Source organism: Sorex araneus, chromosome 2 (assembly GCF_027595985.1).
Source record: "Sorex araneus isolate mSorAra2 chromosome 2, mSorAra2.pri, whole genome shotgun sequence".
NCBI lineage: Eukaryota > Metazoa > Chordata > Mammalia > Eulipotyphla > Soricidae > Sorex > Sorex araneus.
Genome location: NC_073303.1, coordinates 29,289,146 through 29,308,831, shown reverse-complemented (window position 1 = coordinate 29,308,831; position 19,686 = coordinate 29,289,146). Strand labels below are relative to the sequence as shown.

General features: G+C 35.0%; 1 protein-coding gene across 1 annotated transcript; it reads left to right on the top strand.

Moving 5' to 3' along the window:
• The first annotated feature begins 4,618 nt into the window (after nt 1–4,618).
• Nucleotides 4,619–17,715, top strand: LOC101541811 (butyrophilin subfamily 1 member A1-like). Its single transcript, XM_004617739.2, has 9 exons — nt 4,619–4,697; nt 5,423–5,770; nt 9,356–9,637; nt 9,734–9,901; nt 10,221–10,241; nt 10,336–10,362; nt 11,189–11,215; nt 11,410–11,436; nt 17,030–17,715. Exons 1-9 carry the CDS (start codon nt 4,619–4,621, stop codon nt 17,713–17,715), a joined length of 1,665 nt encoding a protein of 554 aa, XP_004617796.2.
• Nucleotides 17,716–19,686: the final 1,971 nt, after the last annotated feature.

Genomic DNA, 19,686 nt, shown 5'->3' with positions numbered 1-19,686 from the left:
CTACAAAGAAAACTTCTACAAGAAATAAAAGGGGACATGAGGAAATGGAAACATATCCCCTGCTCATGGATAGTGAAAATCAACATTGTCAAAATGGCAGTACTCCCCAAAGCACTATACAGATTTAGCACAATCCCTATAAGGATACCCATGACATTTTTCAAAGAAATGGATCAAGCAATCTTGAAATTCATATGGAAAAATAAATGCCCACGGATAGCTAAAACAATTCTTGGGAAAAAGAGGATGGGAGGAATCACCTTCCCCAACTTTAAATTTTACTACAAAGCAGTAACAATTAAAACAGCATGGTACTGGAACAAAGACAGAGCTGCAGACCAATGGAAAAGATTAGAATATCCCTACAGACAACCCCAAATGTATGATCACTTAATATTTGATAAGGGGGCAAGAAATGTGAAGTGGAACAAGAAAAGTCTCTTCAACAAATGGTGTTGGCATAACTGGACAAACACATGCATACACCTCGACTTGACACCATGCACAAAAATCAGATCAAAATGGATTAAAGACCTCAACATCAGACCACAATCCATAAGGTACGTCAAAGACAAGGTCAGCAAAACCCTTCACGATATTGAAGCTAAAGTTATCTTCAAAGATGACACGGAACTAAGCAATCTAATAGAAACAGAGATAAACAAATGGGACTATATTAAACTAAGAAGCTTCTGCACCGCAAAAGACACAGTGACTAGAATACAAAGGCAATCTACAGAATGGGAAAGGATATTTGCTCAGTATCCATCTGATAAAGGGTTGATATCAAGGATATATAAAGCACTGGTTGAACTCTACAAGAAGAAAACATCCAACTCCATCAGAAAATGGGCCAAAGAAATGAACAGAAACTTTTCCAAGGAAGAGATACTAATGGCTAAAAGGTACATGAAAAAATTCTCTGCATCACAAATCATCAGGGAGATGCAAATCCAAACAACCATGAGATACCACCTCACACCTCAGAGAATGGCACACATCCAAAAGAACAAAAGCAACCACTGTTGGAGAGGATGTGGGGAGAAAGGGACCCTCCTGCACTGCTGGTGGGAATGCCGGCTGGTTCAGCCCCTTTGGAAAACAATATGGACGCTTCTCAAAAAAATAGAAATTGAGCTCTCATTTAATCTAGAAATACCACTTCTGGGAATATACCCTGGAGAAACAAAAAATTGTAGTCAAAATGACACCTGCACCTATATGTTCATCGCGGCACTGTTTACAATAGCCAGAACCTGGAAAAAACCTGAATGCCCAAGATCAGATGACTGGTTAAAGAAACTCTGGTGCATCTATACAATGGAATACTATGCAGCTGTTAGAAAAGATGAAGTCATGAACTTTGTGTATAAGTGGATCAACATGGAAAGTATCATGTTAAGTGAAATGAGTCAGAAAGAGAGGGACAGACATAGAAAGATTGCACTCATTTGTGGAATATAAAATAACAGAGTAGGAGACTAATACTCAAAAATAGTAGTATACAATACCAGGAGGTTGACTCCATAGCTTGGAACTTGGCCTCACACCCTGGGAGAAATTCATACCAAGTGGAGAAGGGAACATCAAGCAAATTGTGAGTGGAGGTCCCACGTGGTAAGGGAAATAGCACTGAAAGTGGACTAGTGCCCAAACATAATGGCCACTCAAAACCCCTATTGCAGACCACAACCCCCAAAGGAGAGAGAACAAATTGGAATGCCCTGCCACAGAAGCGGGGAGGGGTGGGGGAATGTGATTGGGGGATCAGAGGGATACTGGATTCATTGATAGTGGAGAATGGACACTGGTGGAGGAATGGACTCCTGAACACTGCATGAGGGAAAAACAAGCACGAAATGTTTGAATCTGTAACTGTACACTCGCTGTGACTCACTAATTAAAAAATAAAAATAAATAAATAAATAGATAGAACAATATCCTGCTTTATACATTCAAAAAGAAATCACACTGCAAGGCAGGAGAGATAGTATGGTGGGTAGGGTACTTGCCTTCCATATGGACAACCTAGGTTCAATACCCCATATGGTTTTCCAAGTTTTGCTAGGAGTGATATCTGAGGATAGAGCCAAGAGTATTCCCCAAGCATAACCATATTGGCTCCTCAAATTTAAAAATAATTATATTTGGCTTATTTTCTTACAGAGCCCAGTGTAAACACCATTGACTTTTAGTATTTCCTACATGGATTTTCTATTTCTTTCTTTTTTTAGAAAAGCAGCAATGGGCATAAAAAACAAACTATTCTCTTGTATTCTGAACCCTTTAATCAGGTTTCTCTTGAAATTGAAAGCCTTATGATAAATGATCAAAGATAGCTTAATCCCCTAAATTTATTATTATCATTTTATGCTCATCCATTAGCTCAATTATGCATTAGTCCATATCCTTAATTATATATTTCTATTATTCAGAACTATAATTTCTGAAATGGAAGGTTATTTTCTTCTCATATGTCTCTGAGTTTGCATCCTTCCTTTCCAGGACCCACATGTCCCCCATCACATGCCACATCACTGTATACATTGAACTGTCTTGTTTTTTAGAACATTATAAAACTTAGCTCCAGAGTCAGTTTACACCTGACTATTCCATGATCAGAGTACCAATTGTAACTGCAGAGACTGGAAGTGCTTCTAATTAATGCTTCTAATTAATCCCTGGTCAGAGAAAATATTCTTAAGAAGGGGAAGAAATGGGGTTGCTAGCCAGGTGATATAAAATCCATTCTAGCATAAGTTCAATAAGAAAATCACAGCTTGTATCTAACTCCTTCAGTTATAAAGTGGAAGTAATAAAGTTTTATCAGAGGACTTTGAACTATGCTAAGTCATATAATAATACAAACTTGAAAGATGTTTTTGTCAGAAATTTTTAGTGTATTTACTACTTCCACTTGCCAAAAGCTGAAATCATGATATTCTGGCAGGTAGAATCATCTTTATGATATTCAGGTGTGTTTATCATCGTACGTTTCAACCCACAAAGCTGAACTCTCTACCTGTGTACATTCTCCTCTTTCCATTCAAATTTTCAAACTTTGCTAGGTACTCCTTTCCCAGCAATGCCCTCAGTATCGCTTTGGCTCTAACACTCAGTAAATTGGGTAGAACATACTTGGGAATGTAAATAGAAAAATTGACACAGTAATTTTATACTGATTTTTATTTGTCTTGTCTATAAAGATATTACAACTGAGGAATAAATTTCCATGTCTGGGGGAATGAAAGTTTGGAAATATGAATGAACTCATGTAATTTCAAATTCCTATACAATGTAATGAGGGGCTTAAGTGGCAGGTAGATTAGTAATCACCAAAATGGTAGATATATTGAGGTGAGTTGAGCAGGAAAATAAGATATTGTTGATGTTTTTCCACCCTGGAAAAACCCATGTTATCTCTTAAACACTTATCACTTTCTTTTCCCTCACATTTCTCTAACTAAATAAAATTTCTTTCTCTCCTCAGTAACATACATTAACAAATATGGGTTGTTAGCACATAGTTGATAAGTTCTGGACAATGCTTAGTGTTCTGCATGTACTAATAATAACATATTTCTCATGCAAAAAATATAGTAGATATTAATATCAAACCTGTTGTCAAATGAGAAAAATAAAATCCACTTGTAAAGAGTTTGACAAGGATTTTAACTTTTTAAATTTCTAATTGTTATATTATTAACCTGAAAAATCTTTTTAAGCAGACATTGTAATGTCTCAGAAAGAAAAGATTCACTTAGTCTGGATCTTTCCTATACTTTGCATATATTTAATTTTATTGCCCTTGCTAGGTCAAAGGTTTCTTTCCTAACCATGTTTTACTTCCTGTTTTGAGTATGAAAAGTTGGCCAAAGTGTTAAGAGGTTCTTGTATTAGGATCCATTTTTCTTTAATTTTTATGAAATATTTAAAAGATTTTCTAAGATTTCACATTTTTTAAAGTCTGATGTTCTTTTGACATATTGAAAAAAATATCACAGAATGGACATTTGGATAGTCAACAGCTGGTGAATAGAGACCATTTCTGGTGTTGGAAGAAAGAAGAGGAGCTTCACAATGCCTTCATCTCTGTAATAAGGACCTAAGCAACGTAAGTGTTGCATTTTGGTGTGATGAGTAAAAAAGAAAGTGAGGAAAAGTGGACAAGGATCTGAGTGCTAACAGAATGCAAGTCAAGTTTAGTTGTGCCTTCATCACATGGTAATGTACTGAGAAAGTTTTCTGAGATCAGGATAGTGTATTTGCTTAAGACATCTTTCAAAACAACTACTAATCTTCCTCCATTGAAAATGATTCTTATTTAAGAATGGTTAATGAGATGGTTAGATAGGTTTATCTCAGAATCAGCCTACTGAGATTTTTAGTGACTGTTTTCTTGGAAAAAAGAAGAAGAATCATTTTTTTTGTGAGTGAAAATGAATTACTACTGATTCTTCAAAGAAAAGCTAAGGATGTTTAAGAGCTTCAGGACACCATTTCTGAAATGCTGTGAACTTCCTTACTGATAACATTTAATCTGTAGGTTCTATTTATGTCTTTCATAAAGCTAATTTCAGAACTCGTCTCTATGTGATACTGATTTCTACTCAGAAAAATGTTGGATTCCCTGGACTTCTCTTTGTCAAGAGATCTCTTCACTATTTTGCTTCTTCAGGTGACCATATGGAGATCAGGTAAGAATACTTTATATTTTAGTACTTTTGGTATCTGAATAGAATGACTGTCACTCATAACTTGCCATACATGCCTGAATTGATTCTAAATCCCTTAATCTTGTAATGATTTTATTTTCCCATATACATAAAAGTAAATTAGTTATTATATGATTAAGGAATAATACTAGGTAGGATTGCTTCACTAATAATTTCTAATTCATTCAAGTATCAATATTATAAGGAATCTATATTTTTATTCCCAGGATATAATTAAAAAATTTTGAAAGTTACATTTGGGACCATACCTGGTAGTGCTCAGGGTTAGATACCCCTATCCCCTATATCTATATTCAAGTATCTCGCTTGGGTGGACTTGGGGGATTATATGGGGTGCAGAGAATTGAACCTCTATTGCACACATGTAAATTGTCTCCTCCTTGCTATATGATATTTCCAGTTCTATCTTAAAACTTTGACTTCATCATTACCAACATTATTTTCTTCTTCATACAATTACCAACACTGAAAATAAAAGTTATTTTTAAAACACAAGTCTGTTTCATTGATAAGGAAGAATTGTTTTGGTCTTTTTATTATCATATTTACCTTGAGTACATGTTTCCAATACGTGCAATGTGAATGAGAAAACACTATGGACTGAATGCATCAGCACTGATATTGTAGTCTGAAATGAGCAGAAAAGTCACACTCATGCTATTTACACTTGTGGATCTATTCCACAGATTCCTTCCTGGTGATTGGACCCTCAGAACCTATAGTGGCCATGTTGGGTGCAGAAACAGTTCTACCCTGTCGCGTGTCTCCAGCCATGAGTGTGGAGAACATGGAGCTTCGGTGGTTTCGGTCCCAGATCTCAGAGACTGTGTATTTGTATCAGAATGGAATGGAACAGGTGGAAGAACAAGTAGTAGATTTTAAGGGAAGAACAGAATTGGTAAAAGATTACATCACTGAAGGAAGAGTAGCTGTGAGAATCTACAGTCTCCAGGTCTCAGACAATGGGATTTACAAGTGTTTATTTAAAAAAGGCAATGATTTTGAAGAAGCCACTTTGGAGCTAAAGGTAATAGGTAAGTAATTATTTTCAAATGAAGATCACTCTAAGAGAAATGTAGTGCTTGATAGTTGATTTAAGGAGAGATTAGTAAATAGGACACAAAAAGAATGCAAGTATACTAAGAATTGGTCACTATCAAAGAAAGAAAATTGTACCCTGAATCTTCGATTTCTATATAAATTTATCATGCTTTAATTTTAAATTAAATTTCTTTTTATAACTATCATAAAATATATCACTTATTGCCCACTTGTGTCACTCACAATATGTCTTGAAAAAATGCATCATTATTACCAAAACATCTACTCAAATATTGGTATTTGAGTTCACTACTGTGATGGGTAAAAGTTCAGGAATGTAAGAGATCACATATTAAGTTAACTGCATGAGGATATCACTCTGAAGGTTTTTACCTGAATGGACTTGTGTGATAGAAAAAAGAAGTTGTCATCACAATATTTGTTAAGAAAAAATTCGATGTATAGTGACTAAGTAAAGTGTAAGCAGAATTTTTTTAAAAGAGGTACTAGGGCCTGAGAGACAGTATAGGGGTAGAGAATTTGTTTTTCATGTAAACAACTCCAATTCTCTCCCCTGCGCACAACATATGGCCCCCAAGCATCACTAGCAGTAAGCCCTGGGTTCAACTGGGTACAGTCCAATAGGAAAAAAAGAAATCTTATGTAGTTCCAAATTTGTAATCAAAATTTAAAATAAAAAATTTTCATGGTACTGGACATAATCTCATCGGAGTTAGAGTTAATATAGATTGTTAACTTATAATTAACTTATAATTGTAAAGAAAAACTCAACCTTAATAAGCAGCTAGATAATTTTATTTCCTCATTAATTTTTAATTTGGTTAACCTTTGTTCAGTGCAACTGTGACTATGCTCAGAATGGACACTCTCTTTTGTTTCTCTTTATCAACATTAGTATGTTGTATGATCATTGATTATAATACCCCAATATATGCAAGTATAGTTTATTCACTACTTATTATTTGCTAGGCTTTTATGTGGTCCATTTTCCCTCAGGACTTACTATAATCATTTATATTTGTTTACTTTGTTCAAAAAAGTTAGCATCCCTCAGATAATTCAGAGAAGATAAATTGTCAATCACACTGTTTTCTGTTTTTCAAAAGTTAGTACTCCCAAGCAGATCAGGATTTGATAATAATAATATAATTATCATATTCTTAATGTATTTCTTTTATTTGTAGAAATGGTATAATACTGAATCAGATAATGATACTGAAGAGATAGTACATGAAGCAAGTCACTTGCTTTGCATCCGCTATAGCATCTTTGACTGTAATTCAAATCCTGAAACCTCATATGGTCCTTTGAGAATTTTTTCAGGGTCCACTTCTGATCACAATAGAACCAGTAAAAGATATCCTTGAGCTTTGCAAAATGTGCATTCCCCCACAAAAAAATAAACAAGGGAAAAGAGAAGAGAAAGAGAACACTTCACTGTATTATTTGGGCTATAGAGATAGATAGGGATTAAGTTCTTTGCCATGCATGCAGCTGACTCTGATTTGATCCCTGCCTGGCACTGGACGTGGTCCTTCAAGCACTTTTCTGAGTGAAAAGTCATGAGTAAATTTGAATACAACCAGGTGTGATTAAAAAAAGAGAACTGAATAAAATAGTATCTATATTGTTATATTAATGTTTTTGCTTGTTTTGTTTTGGCGGGAGATCTCTACAAGCAGTTATCAGGCATTATGTAGACCCTTACTAGTGATTATAAGGCAACTTCCCTGTAGTTTAATAATCTATCTTGAGGATATAGTGTTCCTCAGGCTCTGGAATGCCTACCAGTCTCTAGTGAGATCCCAATAATACTCTGAAGCCTCCATGGCCAGTGCTAGGTGTGATGCCAGGAATGAGACAGGAATTAGCTATTTATCTTAACCTCTGTACTATCTCTATTGCCTATGATACCAACTTTTTAAAATGTCTTAAAAGTCATGTTTTTTATTACTCTATAAAAGCAGATAGTTTTAACATTCTGGTTATGGAATGTTTTGATATAAGTAAGTATTAGTGAGAAGTCACAGAAGAATTTACAGAGTTTTGGAGAATAGGTGTGAAGAAAAACTAAAGTGAGTGAAATATAATTATTTTTATTTTTTAATGTTATTTTTATAAAGTTGCCTACTATGATTTATTACACTAAATATTCCAACATCAATCCCACCACCATTACACCTTCCCACCACCATTATTTTTCAATTAGTCCAATCACCAACCGAGCTTGCCCCACTAGCAGACCCTGAATAGTTTATTTTGTATTGCTTGTTATTAATAATTCACTAAAAATGATTTAAAAAGATTTCCTTAGAAGAAAGTGTGTAAAGATTTCTGTATCTCACCATGGAGAAATTAAGCCCTTGTATAAGAGGAAACTGACATGTTGTTATAAGTTATGCCTTGTGTGTTAATATTTTCTTAATTGAGATTGATTGCCTTCTACTTTACCTTCCATTCAATTCCAATGTGGTGTGCTATTCCTGGTTTATCAGTAGTGTAGATTGTGAGATGTTGTTCCAGGAATTCTGAAATTTTGGATTGGGTGATACAGCTGGAGTTAAATTTTTAACTAGATGGTGGCTTTGGGGTCCAGAGGCATCTCTGCAACATTTTAATCTCTTTTGAAATGTATGTATGTGTCTCTGGATCATAGTCGATTAATAATCTTATGGCTCCAGATGCAGTTCGTGGGCATGACCGCCAGGCTCCTGGAAGAACACGGAGATGGGGGCAGGTAACCCATCCCCAACTCCTTGAGAACCTGGAGATTTCAGTCACAAAACCTGCATACCTGAGTTTTTCTACAGATTTGTTCCTGGATAAGGCTCATCCCAAGCCTGTGGAGTCCAGCCATGAGCAAGGCAGCAACTGGGTTATTAATGTTTTTGGCTGCCAGGGCACTGTTTGAACATGAAGTGGGCTCACTTGCCCCTCTCTATGATGCCCCGAATGAGACTCAGCCTGGCACAGGGTCTGGAGGGATCTGTGCAGTTTGTTGATCTCTTCTGAGATTTAAGTTTAAATGTTTGTAAACAGATAGGAAAAAGATAACCTTGGCTCCATGATGAACTCCATAGCTATAATCCCCACTTCTAATATATTCTCAATTATAGGAAGATAAAATTTGGGGGAAATTTAAAAGAAATATTTTATGTAAATAATTACCAATTTAAAAAAAATTATTCCTTTTATCAAGACTTATATAAATAGAACAAATAGACACAGATATCGATTATTCAAATATATATTGATGTTCTCAAATGATTCAACTTTTCTAATTTTTGTCTCACCCTATTGTCTCTTTATATCAATTGCAAATATTTCTTGGTAAAGATGTTGTGAAAGGTGTCAATATGTTCTTTTATTAGCTTCAAGTCTCTTGCGGCCTTTGAAGCATAGGTATGTATCGACCTCACAGGAGAAGACAAGAAATTACCTTATTCAACTCATAACATGGTACTTCTTCCATTATTCGACGTTGGTACTCCTATGTAAAATTAGGAAATTCAGGACAAAATGTAACCAAATCTCAGATGAATGATTTTCCCCTCCAGGTCTGGGTTCTGGACCTCATGTTTCTATTGTGAGTCCAGAAGATAAAGGAATAAGGCTGAGATGTACAGGCAAAGGGTGGTATCCCCAACCTGAGGTACAATGGAACAATGCAAGGGGAGAGAAAATGCCATCCCTCTCCGAGGAGGAGACCATAAATGAAGATGGGTTGTACAATATACAGGCATCCATCATTGTTGAAGACTCCTCAAACAGAGAGGTGTCTTGCTCCTTGAAGAACCCCTTCTTTGGACAAGAGCAGGTGGAAACCATTTCTATTCCAGGTCAGTGTTGTTAAGTTGTAGTACAGGACAGGAGTAATGAGGGAATGTTTGTGATTTGATGTGTGACTTTGATCAGTCTTGTGGGCTCTGGGTCAGAGCCATTTTTCCCTAGGTCCTCTCCATGGAAGGCAGCATTTGCTGTGACATTTTTCCTTCTTGGAATTTTCATGTGTTCTGTTTTGCTCCTGGCCTGGAAAAGACTACAGGAAAAAAAAGAAACACGTAATATCCAGGAAGAAAAAAACAAAGAAACACAAAAGAGAGGTAAAATAGAAATATGAATTCATGTATTACATTACTGTATGTATGGATAACTATTAGAAGATAAAATACATGTATAAAATTGTTAGAAAACCTACACTTGAAATAAAATATGAAACCCACCTTTATTAGATAATATCAAAGAGTGTATCAGATAGAAAAACACACTGGTCTAAACATGAAATTAGGGGAAAATGGTCATAGTAACTTTAAATTTAGGTAAAATTCTTGATCTAGGATATGGAAATTATTTTTCCATAATTTTATCTAGGCTTAATCACAGTCCAGAAAATAAACCTTGTATTTTTTCTTTCATTTTCAGAATCACTTGAGAAACAGCTTTGTAAGTCTTCCATTTTCTTTGCTCTAATAGAAGAAAGATAATCCTTACTCCCCACTGTGTATTTGGCATCTTACCAACTGTTTTTACGTTTTAGTACAAAGGAAAGAATTATATCAGCAAGGTGAGTTGTGTTGATGATATGGCTGTGTCAGCCATCTTTGTCACCTTTCTTCTGATCACTTCCTATTAATCTGCTAGTAAGCAAGGGATCCCTTACTCTAAATGCAATAAGATGGTCAGACTCACACATGAAACTCAACAGTGGACATGTGATACTGGCCATATGGTCATTACATGATTTACTTGTCAGTTGTTCTTACACTTTAGAAGAGTTGATGCTATAGACAATAAAACTTAAAAAGAAAGAAAAAAAGGATGCATGGGAGTTGCACTTGGGATCAAAGTGCACTAGCAAGGCTGTCAGAGGTATATTGTAAAAAGATGAGCTATCTGTTTTCTCATAAAGTATGTGATTAATTTGTTTGAAGTTTTATAAATTTAATTTAATAACAGGAAATTTAATTCTGTTAGGCTGAGGACCATGTGGGATTCATACTATTTTGTTAATAGAGAAATTAGCCAAGTGCAGTGTTTCTCCTGCTAATTAAAGGGCTTTTGTGCTGAGAGAAAGAAATTCATAGTTGCTGTTAAATAGCACTGAAATTTGGGGTTTTTATAATGCAATCTCCCAATTTAAGCCTCTCTTATCTTTCTTCCTAAAGAACAATCCTTCCTATTTTACCACTGATGTATCAGTGAAAAGTGAAAAATGTAAGAAATAATAGATGTAAAATAAGAGAAGTATCCAGAATTTTCACTGAGGGAATAAATACAAATATAACACTGTTATAAATCTCCTGATTTCATGTGGTTGCAGCAATTTAATCCTCTAAAGTGGTTGAAAAGTTCCCATGAACAGAAAATCTGATTTCTTTGTTCTTTTTCAGATTGGAGAAAAGCACAGTTATATGCTGGTAAGTAACTACAATTTAGGAGTCTTAGGGCACTATATGATTTTTATGAGTCCCATTTGATGTGTTTTCAAGAAATGTGCCATTTTCTTTGTTTTTTTTTCCAATTTGGAGTCTGAAAATACTACAGGGATATGAGGTTAAGCATATCAGCATCAATATTGTCATATTTACCTGTGTTATTTTTCTCATTTTAGACTGGAGAAAGGAACAGTTCAAAGCAGGTGGGAATTATAAAAAATTTAATATTTCCATAAGAAAAAACTGGTGGAGAATAAGAATTCCTTTTTGAAATTAATGTGTAATAAGACAGCTAATTTATATAGTAGATTAATAAAAACAAATTATATTACATGAATCATTGAGTTAAAATGATTTCTACTATGAGAATAATCTTAGAAAGAGAAGCACTTGTTATATCTTAGTATGAGTGGCAAATGACCTATTCATCTTAGAGCTTTCCAATCATAAATTGATTATTAATTTTTAACTCATGCTACTTTACTCTGACTATCCCTGCATGCACAACTAGTTTAAGAAACATATACTAGTTTATTAATCTTCTAAAAACAAAGTAAAACCTACAATCGCTATTAAAAATAATTATTAAACATGTTTTTAAACAAGAAACATATTAATCATTACTAGTACTAATGCTTTTACTAGTATTTCTGCTAGCATTGTCATTACTATATAACTATTGGAAGCTAAAATTTATCAAGTGTTCATCATAGACAAATTGTAATGCTAAGTTGTTGATATATAATTTTGTCTACTTACCAAACTAGTCCTAATTTAAAATATTATGATTATATAAATCATGAAATAAAGTGTGACTTAAATTTTAAATGAAACTTTACCAAGACCACAACTACTAAGGAAATACTTATTATCAAAATTCAGGTCTTTTTTGTTATAGAACCTGAATTTCTACCATTTGAAATAATTTTCTCTATGCTTTCTATAAACTTTATTATGATCATGTTACCATTCCTTTGTTTATTTGGTACAGTAAATTAATTTATACATGTATGTTGAAATATACATGCAATTCTGGAATAACTATTGCTTCATATTATGTATGTTTTAATGATATACTTTTTTCAATTTGTTTTCAAAAGTTTATTGTATATTTTTCATCAACATTTATTAGAAATATAGCTATATAATTTCTGTGTGTGCTTATGTAAGTGTTGCCTCTATATGCTTTTGGTATCTAGTGAGTTAGATATCATAGAAACTGAAAAAAACTCCTGTATCTTCATATTTACTTTTGGAAGAGCTTAAGAATAACAGGGAAAGTATTATTAAAACCAAAGTATACCCTTATGAATGGAAGAATAAATACACACTCTGTGGCAAAAGTCTAATATCTAAGATATGCAAGAAATTCACAAAACTCAACAAAAATATCCAGGGAAAATGGAGATGAAGGCTAGAGAGATAGTACAGGGATTAAGGTGATTGTATTGCATTAATGACCAACAGGTTTGATTCTTGGCAGTACACGATCCCTTAAGCACCACCAGGAGTGACCCCTATGCATAGAGCAAGAATAGCCCCCAATCACCACTGGTTATGCCTTCACCTCTTAAAAAATTGTGTGAGAAGATGAAAAGAACTTTACCAAAGAAAACACGATGGCTAACATACAATTCATAAACTGCTTTTCATCAATGACTACTAGGGAAATCAAAACAGCAGTGACCTTTCACCTCATAAAAGTAAGAATAGGATGCAGTTTTTATCCAGAGCGATCATTTCCAACTATCTTTGTGGTCCCTTCTCTATCCAAACTGCCTTCTCCTTCAGTATTTTAAGTAGGCTTCCAACCATGGAACAATTCTCCTGGCCCTTATTTCTACTGTCCTTGTTTCTATTATATTTGTCTCAAATTATGCTTTTAAAAAAATTTCTGACAAATAAACCCAATCATTCTATGTTTATTCCTCTCCTTCTGACTCATTTTACTCACCATGATATTCTTCATGTCCATTAATATAGAAGCAAATTTCAAAACTTCATTTTCCTAACATCTCTATAGTATTCCATTGTGTAGATGTACCATAGTCTCTTTTCTTTAAAAAAAATTATTAATGAATCACCATTAGGTAGTTACAGATTTACAAACTTCTGTGCTTGCATTTAAGTCATACAATGGTCGAGTTCCCATCCCTCCACCAGTGCCCATTTTCCACCACCAATGGTCCCTTCATCCCTCCCACCACCCTCCCGCCCCCACCCCACCCCACCTCTGTGCAGGGCATTCCCTTTTGCGCTCTCTCTCCTTTTGGGTGTTGTGGTTTGCAGTCGAGGTATTAGGTGGCCACCATGTTCGGTCTATAGTCTACTTTCAGCCTGCATCTCCTATCCTGAACAGGCCCTTCTAGTACCCTTTACTTGGTGGTCCCTTCTCTACCTGAGCTGACTTTTTCCCCAGCATGCGAGGCTGGATTCTAAGCTGTAGAGTAATCCTCCTGGTACTTATCTCTGCTGTTCATGGGTGTTAGTCTCCCATTCAGTTACTTTATATTCCACAAATGAGTGCAATCTTTCTATGTCTGTCCCTCTCTTTCTGACTCATTTCACTTAACATGATACTTTCCATGCTGATCTATCTATATGCAAATTTCATGACTTCATCTTTTCTAACATCTGCATAGTAATACATCGTGTAGATGTACCAAAGTTTCTTTAACTTGTCATCTGTTCTAGGACCCTGAGTCACCCAAATTACCATAGTTTCTTTAACTAGTCATCTGTTCTCTGGCACTTAGGTTGTTTTCAGACTCTGGCTATTGTGAATAGTGCCACAATGAACATAGAAGTACAGATAGCAATTCTGCTGTGTGTTTTGGGCCCTCGGAGTACATTTCCAGAAATGATATTGTCAGATGGTATGGAAGTTCAATTTCTAGCTTTTTGAGTCATTTCCACATTGTTTTCCCAAAAGGTTGGACCAGTCAGCATTCCCACCAACAATGAAGAAGAGTCTCTTTCTCCCTGCATCCATGCCACCATTGGTCACTCTTGTTTTTGATGTGTGCCAGTCTCTGTGGTATTAGATGAGATCTTATCTTTTTTACTTGCATCTCCCTGATAATTATTGACGTAGAACATTTTTTCATGTTTTTTTGGCTATTTGCATTTATTCTTTGAGTATGTTTCTGTTCATTTCTTCTCCCTGTTTTTGATGCACTCAATATCTATATTGCAAACCATAATGCCCCAAAGGAGAGAGATATGGAGAGACAGACAGAAAGAGAGAGAGAGAGAAAGAGAGAGAGAGAGAGATAGATGGAAATTGTCTGCCCTATGGACAGTATGGAGGGAGAGTGGCAGGAGAGAACTGGGGACATTGATGGTGGGAAATATACACTGGAGAATGGATGGGTGTTGAAACACTGTATGACTGAAACCTGACCATGATCCACTTTGTTACTATATCATAGTGACTCAAAATAAATAAATAAAATTTATATATAAAAAAGTCGGGGCTGGAGCAATAGCACAGAGGGTAGGGCATTTGCCTTGCACGTGGCCGACCCAGGTTCGATTCCCAGCACCCCATATGGTCCCCTGAGCACCGTCAGGGGTAATTCCTGAGTGCAGAGCCAGGAGTAACCCCTGTGCATCGCCCGGTGTGACCCAAAAAGCATATATATATATATATATATATATATATATATATATATATATATTTGAGAATAGCATGTATTAAAAAGACCAGAAACAGTAAATGCCAGTGGGAATGTGAAGAAAAAGGAATACCCATTCCCTGTGGTGTAAAGTAAACTGCTTCAGATATTTGGAAAATAATAGAATAATCAAAATATAAAACAAAGGCCAGAGAGAGAGTATAGCAGGCAAGATGCTTGCCTTACATGTGACTGACTTGGGTTTGATCCCCAGCATCCCATGTGGTTCCCTAAGGTCAGGTTGCTAGGAGTGAAACCTGAACATAGAGCCAGGAGTAAGTCTGAAACCACTCAGTGTGGTCCTAAACTAAACAAAAATATAGCACTGTAGCACTGTCCATTGTCTTCCTGTTATTCATCAATTTGCTTGAACAGGCACCCAGTAACATCTCCATTGTGAGACTTGTTACTGGTTTTGGCATATCAAATATGCCACAGGGTGTTTGCCAGGCTCTGCCATGTGGGCTGGATACTCGGTAGCTTGCCGGGATCTCCGAGAGGGAAAACAAAAATATAAATTAAATAAATAAAATCCTCATATAAAATCTGAGCAACTATGCTCCTAGATATGAATTACAAGAAGATAAAACCCTAATTAAAAATAATATACAAAACACCTATGCTTATTGAAGTCCAATATTTACAATATGACTACTAGAATAGTTACATTAAAAAGAAAATAAACAACCAAATGTCCAACAATTAGTGGATAAAAAAATTGTGGTGTATATGCACAATGGAATTCTATTCAGTGATAAGAAAAGATGGAACCTTGCCTATTCTTGTTGTCATTTTGATTCACATTTGCCATATATCAAGTGATAACGAACCTTGTATCATATGCTTATTGTCCACTCTCTGTCTCATTTGGTGAAGTATCTGGTCAGTTTCTCTTCATAGTTTTGAAGGGTATGTTTATATGTATTTTGATATATATCTTATTTTTGTGGGCTGGAGCAATAGCACAGCGGGTAGGGCATTCGCCTTGCACATGGCCAACCCGGGTTCAATTCTGAGAGTATCTTGCCCACACGGCAGAGCCTGGCAAGATACCAATGGCATAATTGATACACAAAAAACAGTAACAAGTCTCAATGGAGACGTTACTGGTGCCTGCTCTAGCAAATTGACGAGCAACGGAATGACAGTGACAGTGATCTTATTTTTGTGAGCTCCTTATGTGTCTTGAATATCTTGCCCATTATAAGATATATGGTGTGTGAATATTTTCTCCTATTCTGTAGCAAGTGTTTTCGTTTGTGTGACAAAAAAAAAACAGAAACAGCACATACATGCAAAGGAAATTTTCATCCAAATGTTTGATGAACATAGATAGAGATCTTCATTAAAGTCTCAGCAAATAGATATCAACAATAGGTTAAAAGAATTATACATCACTAGCATATGGGAACTAATTTCAGATATTCAAAGGATTAATGAATATAAGAAAATAAATTAATGCAATGCACAGCATAAACAAAAGGAAATTTAAAACTATATAACTATATCAATATATTTAGAACAGCTTTGACAAGATTCACATTATATTGTGATTAAAGCTCTCAACAGATGAGTTAGAAAGAACATAGCTAAGTATTGTAAAAGACATACATGACAGATGAAAACTCAATTTATGCTTAATAATGTAAAACCGAAAATATTTTCCTCTAAGATCAAAAACAATTATATTTATTCTGATTATTATTCCGTATAGTTATGTTAGCCCTATTCAGAGAATTTATACTCAAAAAAGAGATAAGGAATATTCAAATCACAAAAGAAGTAAAATATATCACTATTCTCAGATGACATAATATTGCACTGAGATAATTATTAGGATTCCACTAACCTTAAGAATTTTAACTAAGACAATTTTCTTAGATGGTCTCAGTCCATCTAGAAAAATGTAACACAAGATCTTGTTTGAAATCGGTCTTCTACAACCTATGTATTTTGATTCTGCTATAAATGGACAATGGCTAGAATGAAAACTACTTGACTTTCTATTTAACTTCACTTTTGTTTTTATCCATTTCCCTTTTCTAGTATTTGAAACTTCCCTAAGAGCAACAATCTCCATAGTGGAATGACCTTAATTATTTCCCTCTATCACCTGCAGTGGCTGTTACTCTTGATCCAGATGGAGCTCATTCCAACCTCAACTTATCTGATGATAAAACAAAAGTTTCAATGAAAAATGCTCCTCAGACTTCTGATACTTGCACAAAACAACAGCAAGTGGAAACCATATGCAGTGTTCTGGGAAAGAATTCCTTTAAAGATGGGAGATATTATTGGGAGGTAGAAGTGAAGACAGAAGAAAACACTGAAAATAGATGGGCTCTGGGTGTTTGCTCGGATACAGTGAAGAGGAAGGGGTGGTTTATAGAAAGTACAGATAGAAATTTCTGGGTGATGGGTTATGAAGATGGGAAATTCAAAGTTTTCAGCTCCAAGCCTGAGTTCCTATTGCTGAGGCAGCAACCTAGCAGGATTGGAGTTTTCTTGGACTATGATGGTGGAGACCTGTCATTTTACAACATGAACGATGGGTCTCACATATATTCATTCACTGAAATCACCTTCTTTGGTACCCTTCGTCCTTATTTTAGCCTTCAGGGTGCAGTCATGTTTGTGATCACGTGCTTAGATTCAGATCATGCTGAAAATCAATCCAATTCTTCTCAAAAAACATCTGCATTCAATGTAAGCAGTAATAATATGGATGTTCCCCAAGAAGCCACATCTCTACTTTCATCAGAAGGGAGGGTCAGCACCTCTACTGAATCTGCCCAAGTTTCTTAGAGCTGTATTCTCTAAGAAAGCTGCACCTGAGTGATGAGTAGATCAAGTTCTATAGATATAATTTCAGTCAGTTCAATGAGGAATAGACATAAAGGGAAGAGGGGCATGGAAAAAAAAACATACGAGGTAATCTCCTCTAGTGCTTCTATTGGAATAATGCATTTTATTTTTACACAGCAAGAATTTTTTCAAGAATACTGAAAATAAATATATTGTTACTCTTCTGTTAAAATACCCAATGTTTTATGAAGAAAAAGGTTAAGGCCTCATCTAAAAAACCTAGAAGTAAAAATGAATACATTAGTGGAGAGTCCTTGGTATTTTGGTAGTGGTAAGGTAAAGAAACTATGAACACCAAAACCATAAATATTAACATTATTGTAAATGTACAAACATGCCACCTAAATTATAATGTATATTAAGCAATAAAAATATGTTCTAAAAATCTCTTACAGTTTTGTTAGCATACAAAGAAAGTGGGTGGTTTTTGAAGGGGAGGTTTGAGTTGAGGAAATTCTCACACAATTAATTATTAGAGATACACAAAACTATGTTTCTCTTATAACAGCTACCAACTCAAGGGCTGGAGAGATAGCACAGCAGGTAGGGCATTTGCCTTGCATGCGGCAGACCCGGGTTCAATTCCCAGCATCCCATATGGTCCCCTGAGCATCACCGGGAGTAATTCCTGAGTGCATGAGCCAGGAGTAACCCCTGTGCATCGCCCAGTGTGACCCAAAAAGCAAAAAATAAAATAAAATAGAATAAAATAAATAAAAGGTAACAACTCAGATTAGTCCTTGATAAGCTAGTGTCTCATAGCTTCTATATTTTGAATTTTTTAAATTTGAATTATATATATATATAGTGTTCTAAATATAATCCATTTAGAATTCTCTCCAAGCCTTCTAGGATTGAAGAAAAATATTGTAAGTGTCTTTTGGCCACAACTGGCTACACCTAGGATTTATTTCTGGTCTCTGTCCTGAGACATCACTCCTAAAGGTGCAGGGAGTACTATATGGGATTCCAGATATTGAAATTGAGTCAGCCGTTTACAAGGCAACACCCTACCTGCTGGGATAAAATTCCCAGAATTATACACTTGAATTCTAATGAATATGTGAATGAAAATGAAATTAACATTGCATTTTGTTATCATAAAAATAATAAAACATGAAATGAAGAGTCAATGATAACATTCTTCTTTCTGACCCTATTCTCACTGTTGGGAGGTTTCTGTGCTTTACTGCTATTGAATGTTTTTACCTATTTATCACCAAGCTTACATTTTTCAAGATATTAAAAATAATATTATGCTATATTAAATAAAATGTTATTTTCCTGGTAATAAAATGAATCTGCTTACATTCACTTAGATATGCCAAGGTATCAGATCCTTAAGTCACATACTCTTTAACGATCTCTGCTGGTAATGGAAGATATCTTATTTAAATTTCCATATACTGAGACGATATTTTTAGATCAAATAGGAAAAAGGTGAGAAAGTATTTTTGAATATGAGAATCCTGCATCTGAGTAACAAAAAAAATCTGAAATTAGAACCAAACTATGGAACAAGGAGGATAATTGATTCAATTGTGAATAATATCCTGTCACTTATCCACTCATTGGTTTTTCAAAATCTGGAGATTAGAGATTATAAGGAAATGAACAGTGAAAGAAGTTTGACATTCTACAGGAATTAAAATCATAGCGTTAGTTATGACATTTTATATTATATTCTCTCTCAGTGTAAGGCAGCAAGCAACAGAAGGTCAATGTAACCCATGGATTCTGGTAAAGTAATGAACTTGAATTCATCATTTGACTCCATCAGTCAATTTTTTGTTGCGGACTACTCCAGTAAATCTATGTGAATAGAAATTAAGAATGTATGATAATAAATAGAAAGACACTTTATATGAATTAAAACTGACTTTCATATCTGGGACTTTGCACAACACAATG

What these genes read in the sequence shown, in the direction of transcription:
- LOC101541811 (XM_004617739.2), top strand. Translation starts at nt 4,619, where the DNA reads ATGTTGGATTCCCTGGACTTCTCTTTGTCAAGAGATCTCTTCACTATT. An exon ending in GGTGACCATATGGAGATCAG is followed by an intron (nt 4,698 to 5,422) that starts GTAAGAATACTT and finishes TCTATTCCACAG; the next exon opens with ATTCCTTCCTGGTGATTGGA. An exon ending in AAAAGCACAGTTATATGCTG is followed by an intron (nt 11,216 to 11,409) that starts GTAAGTAACTAC and finishes TTCTCATTTTAG; the next exon opens with ACTGGAGAAAGGAACAGTTC.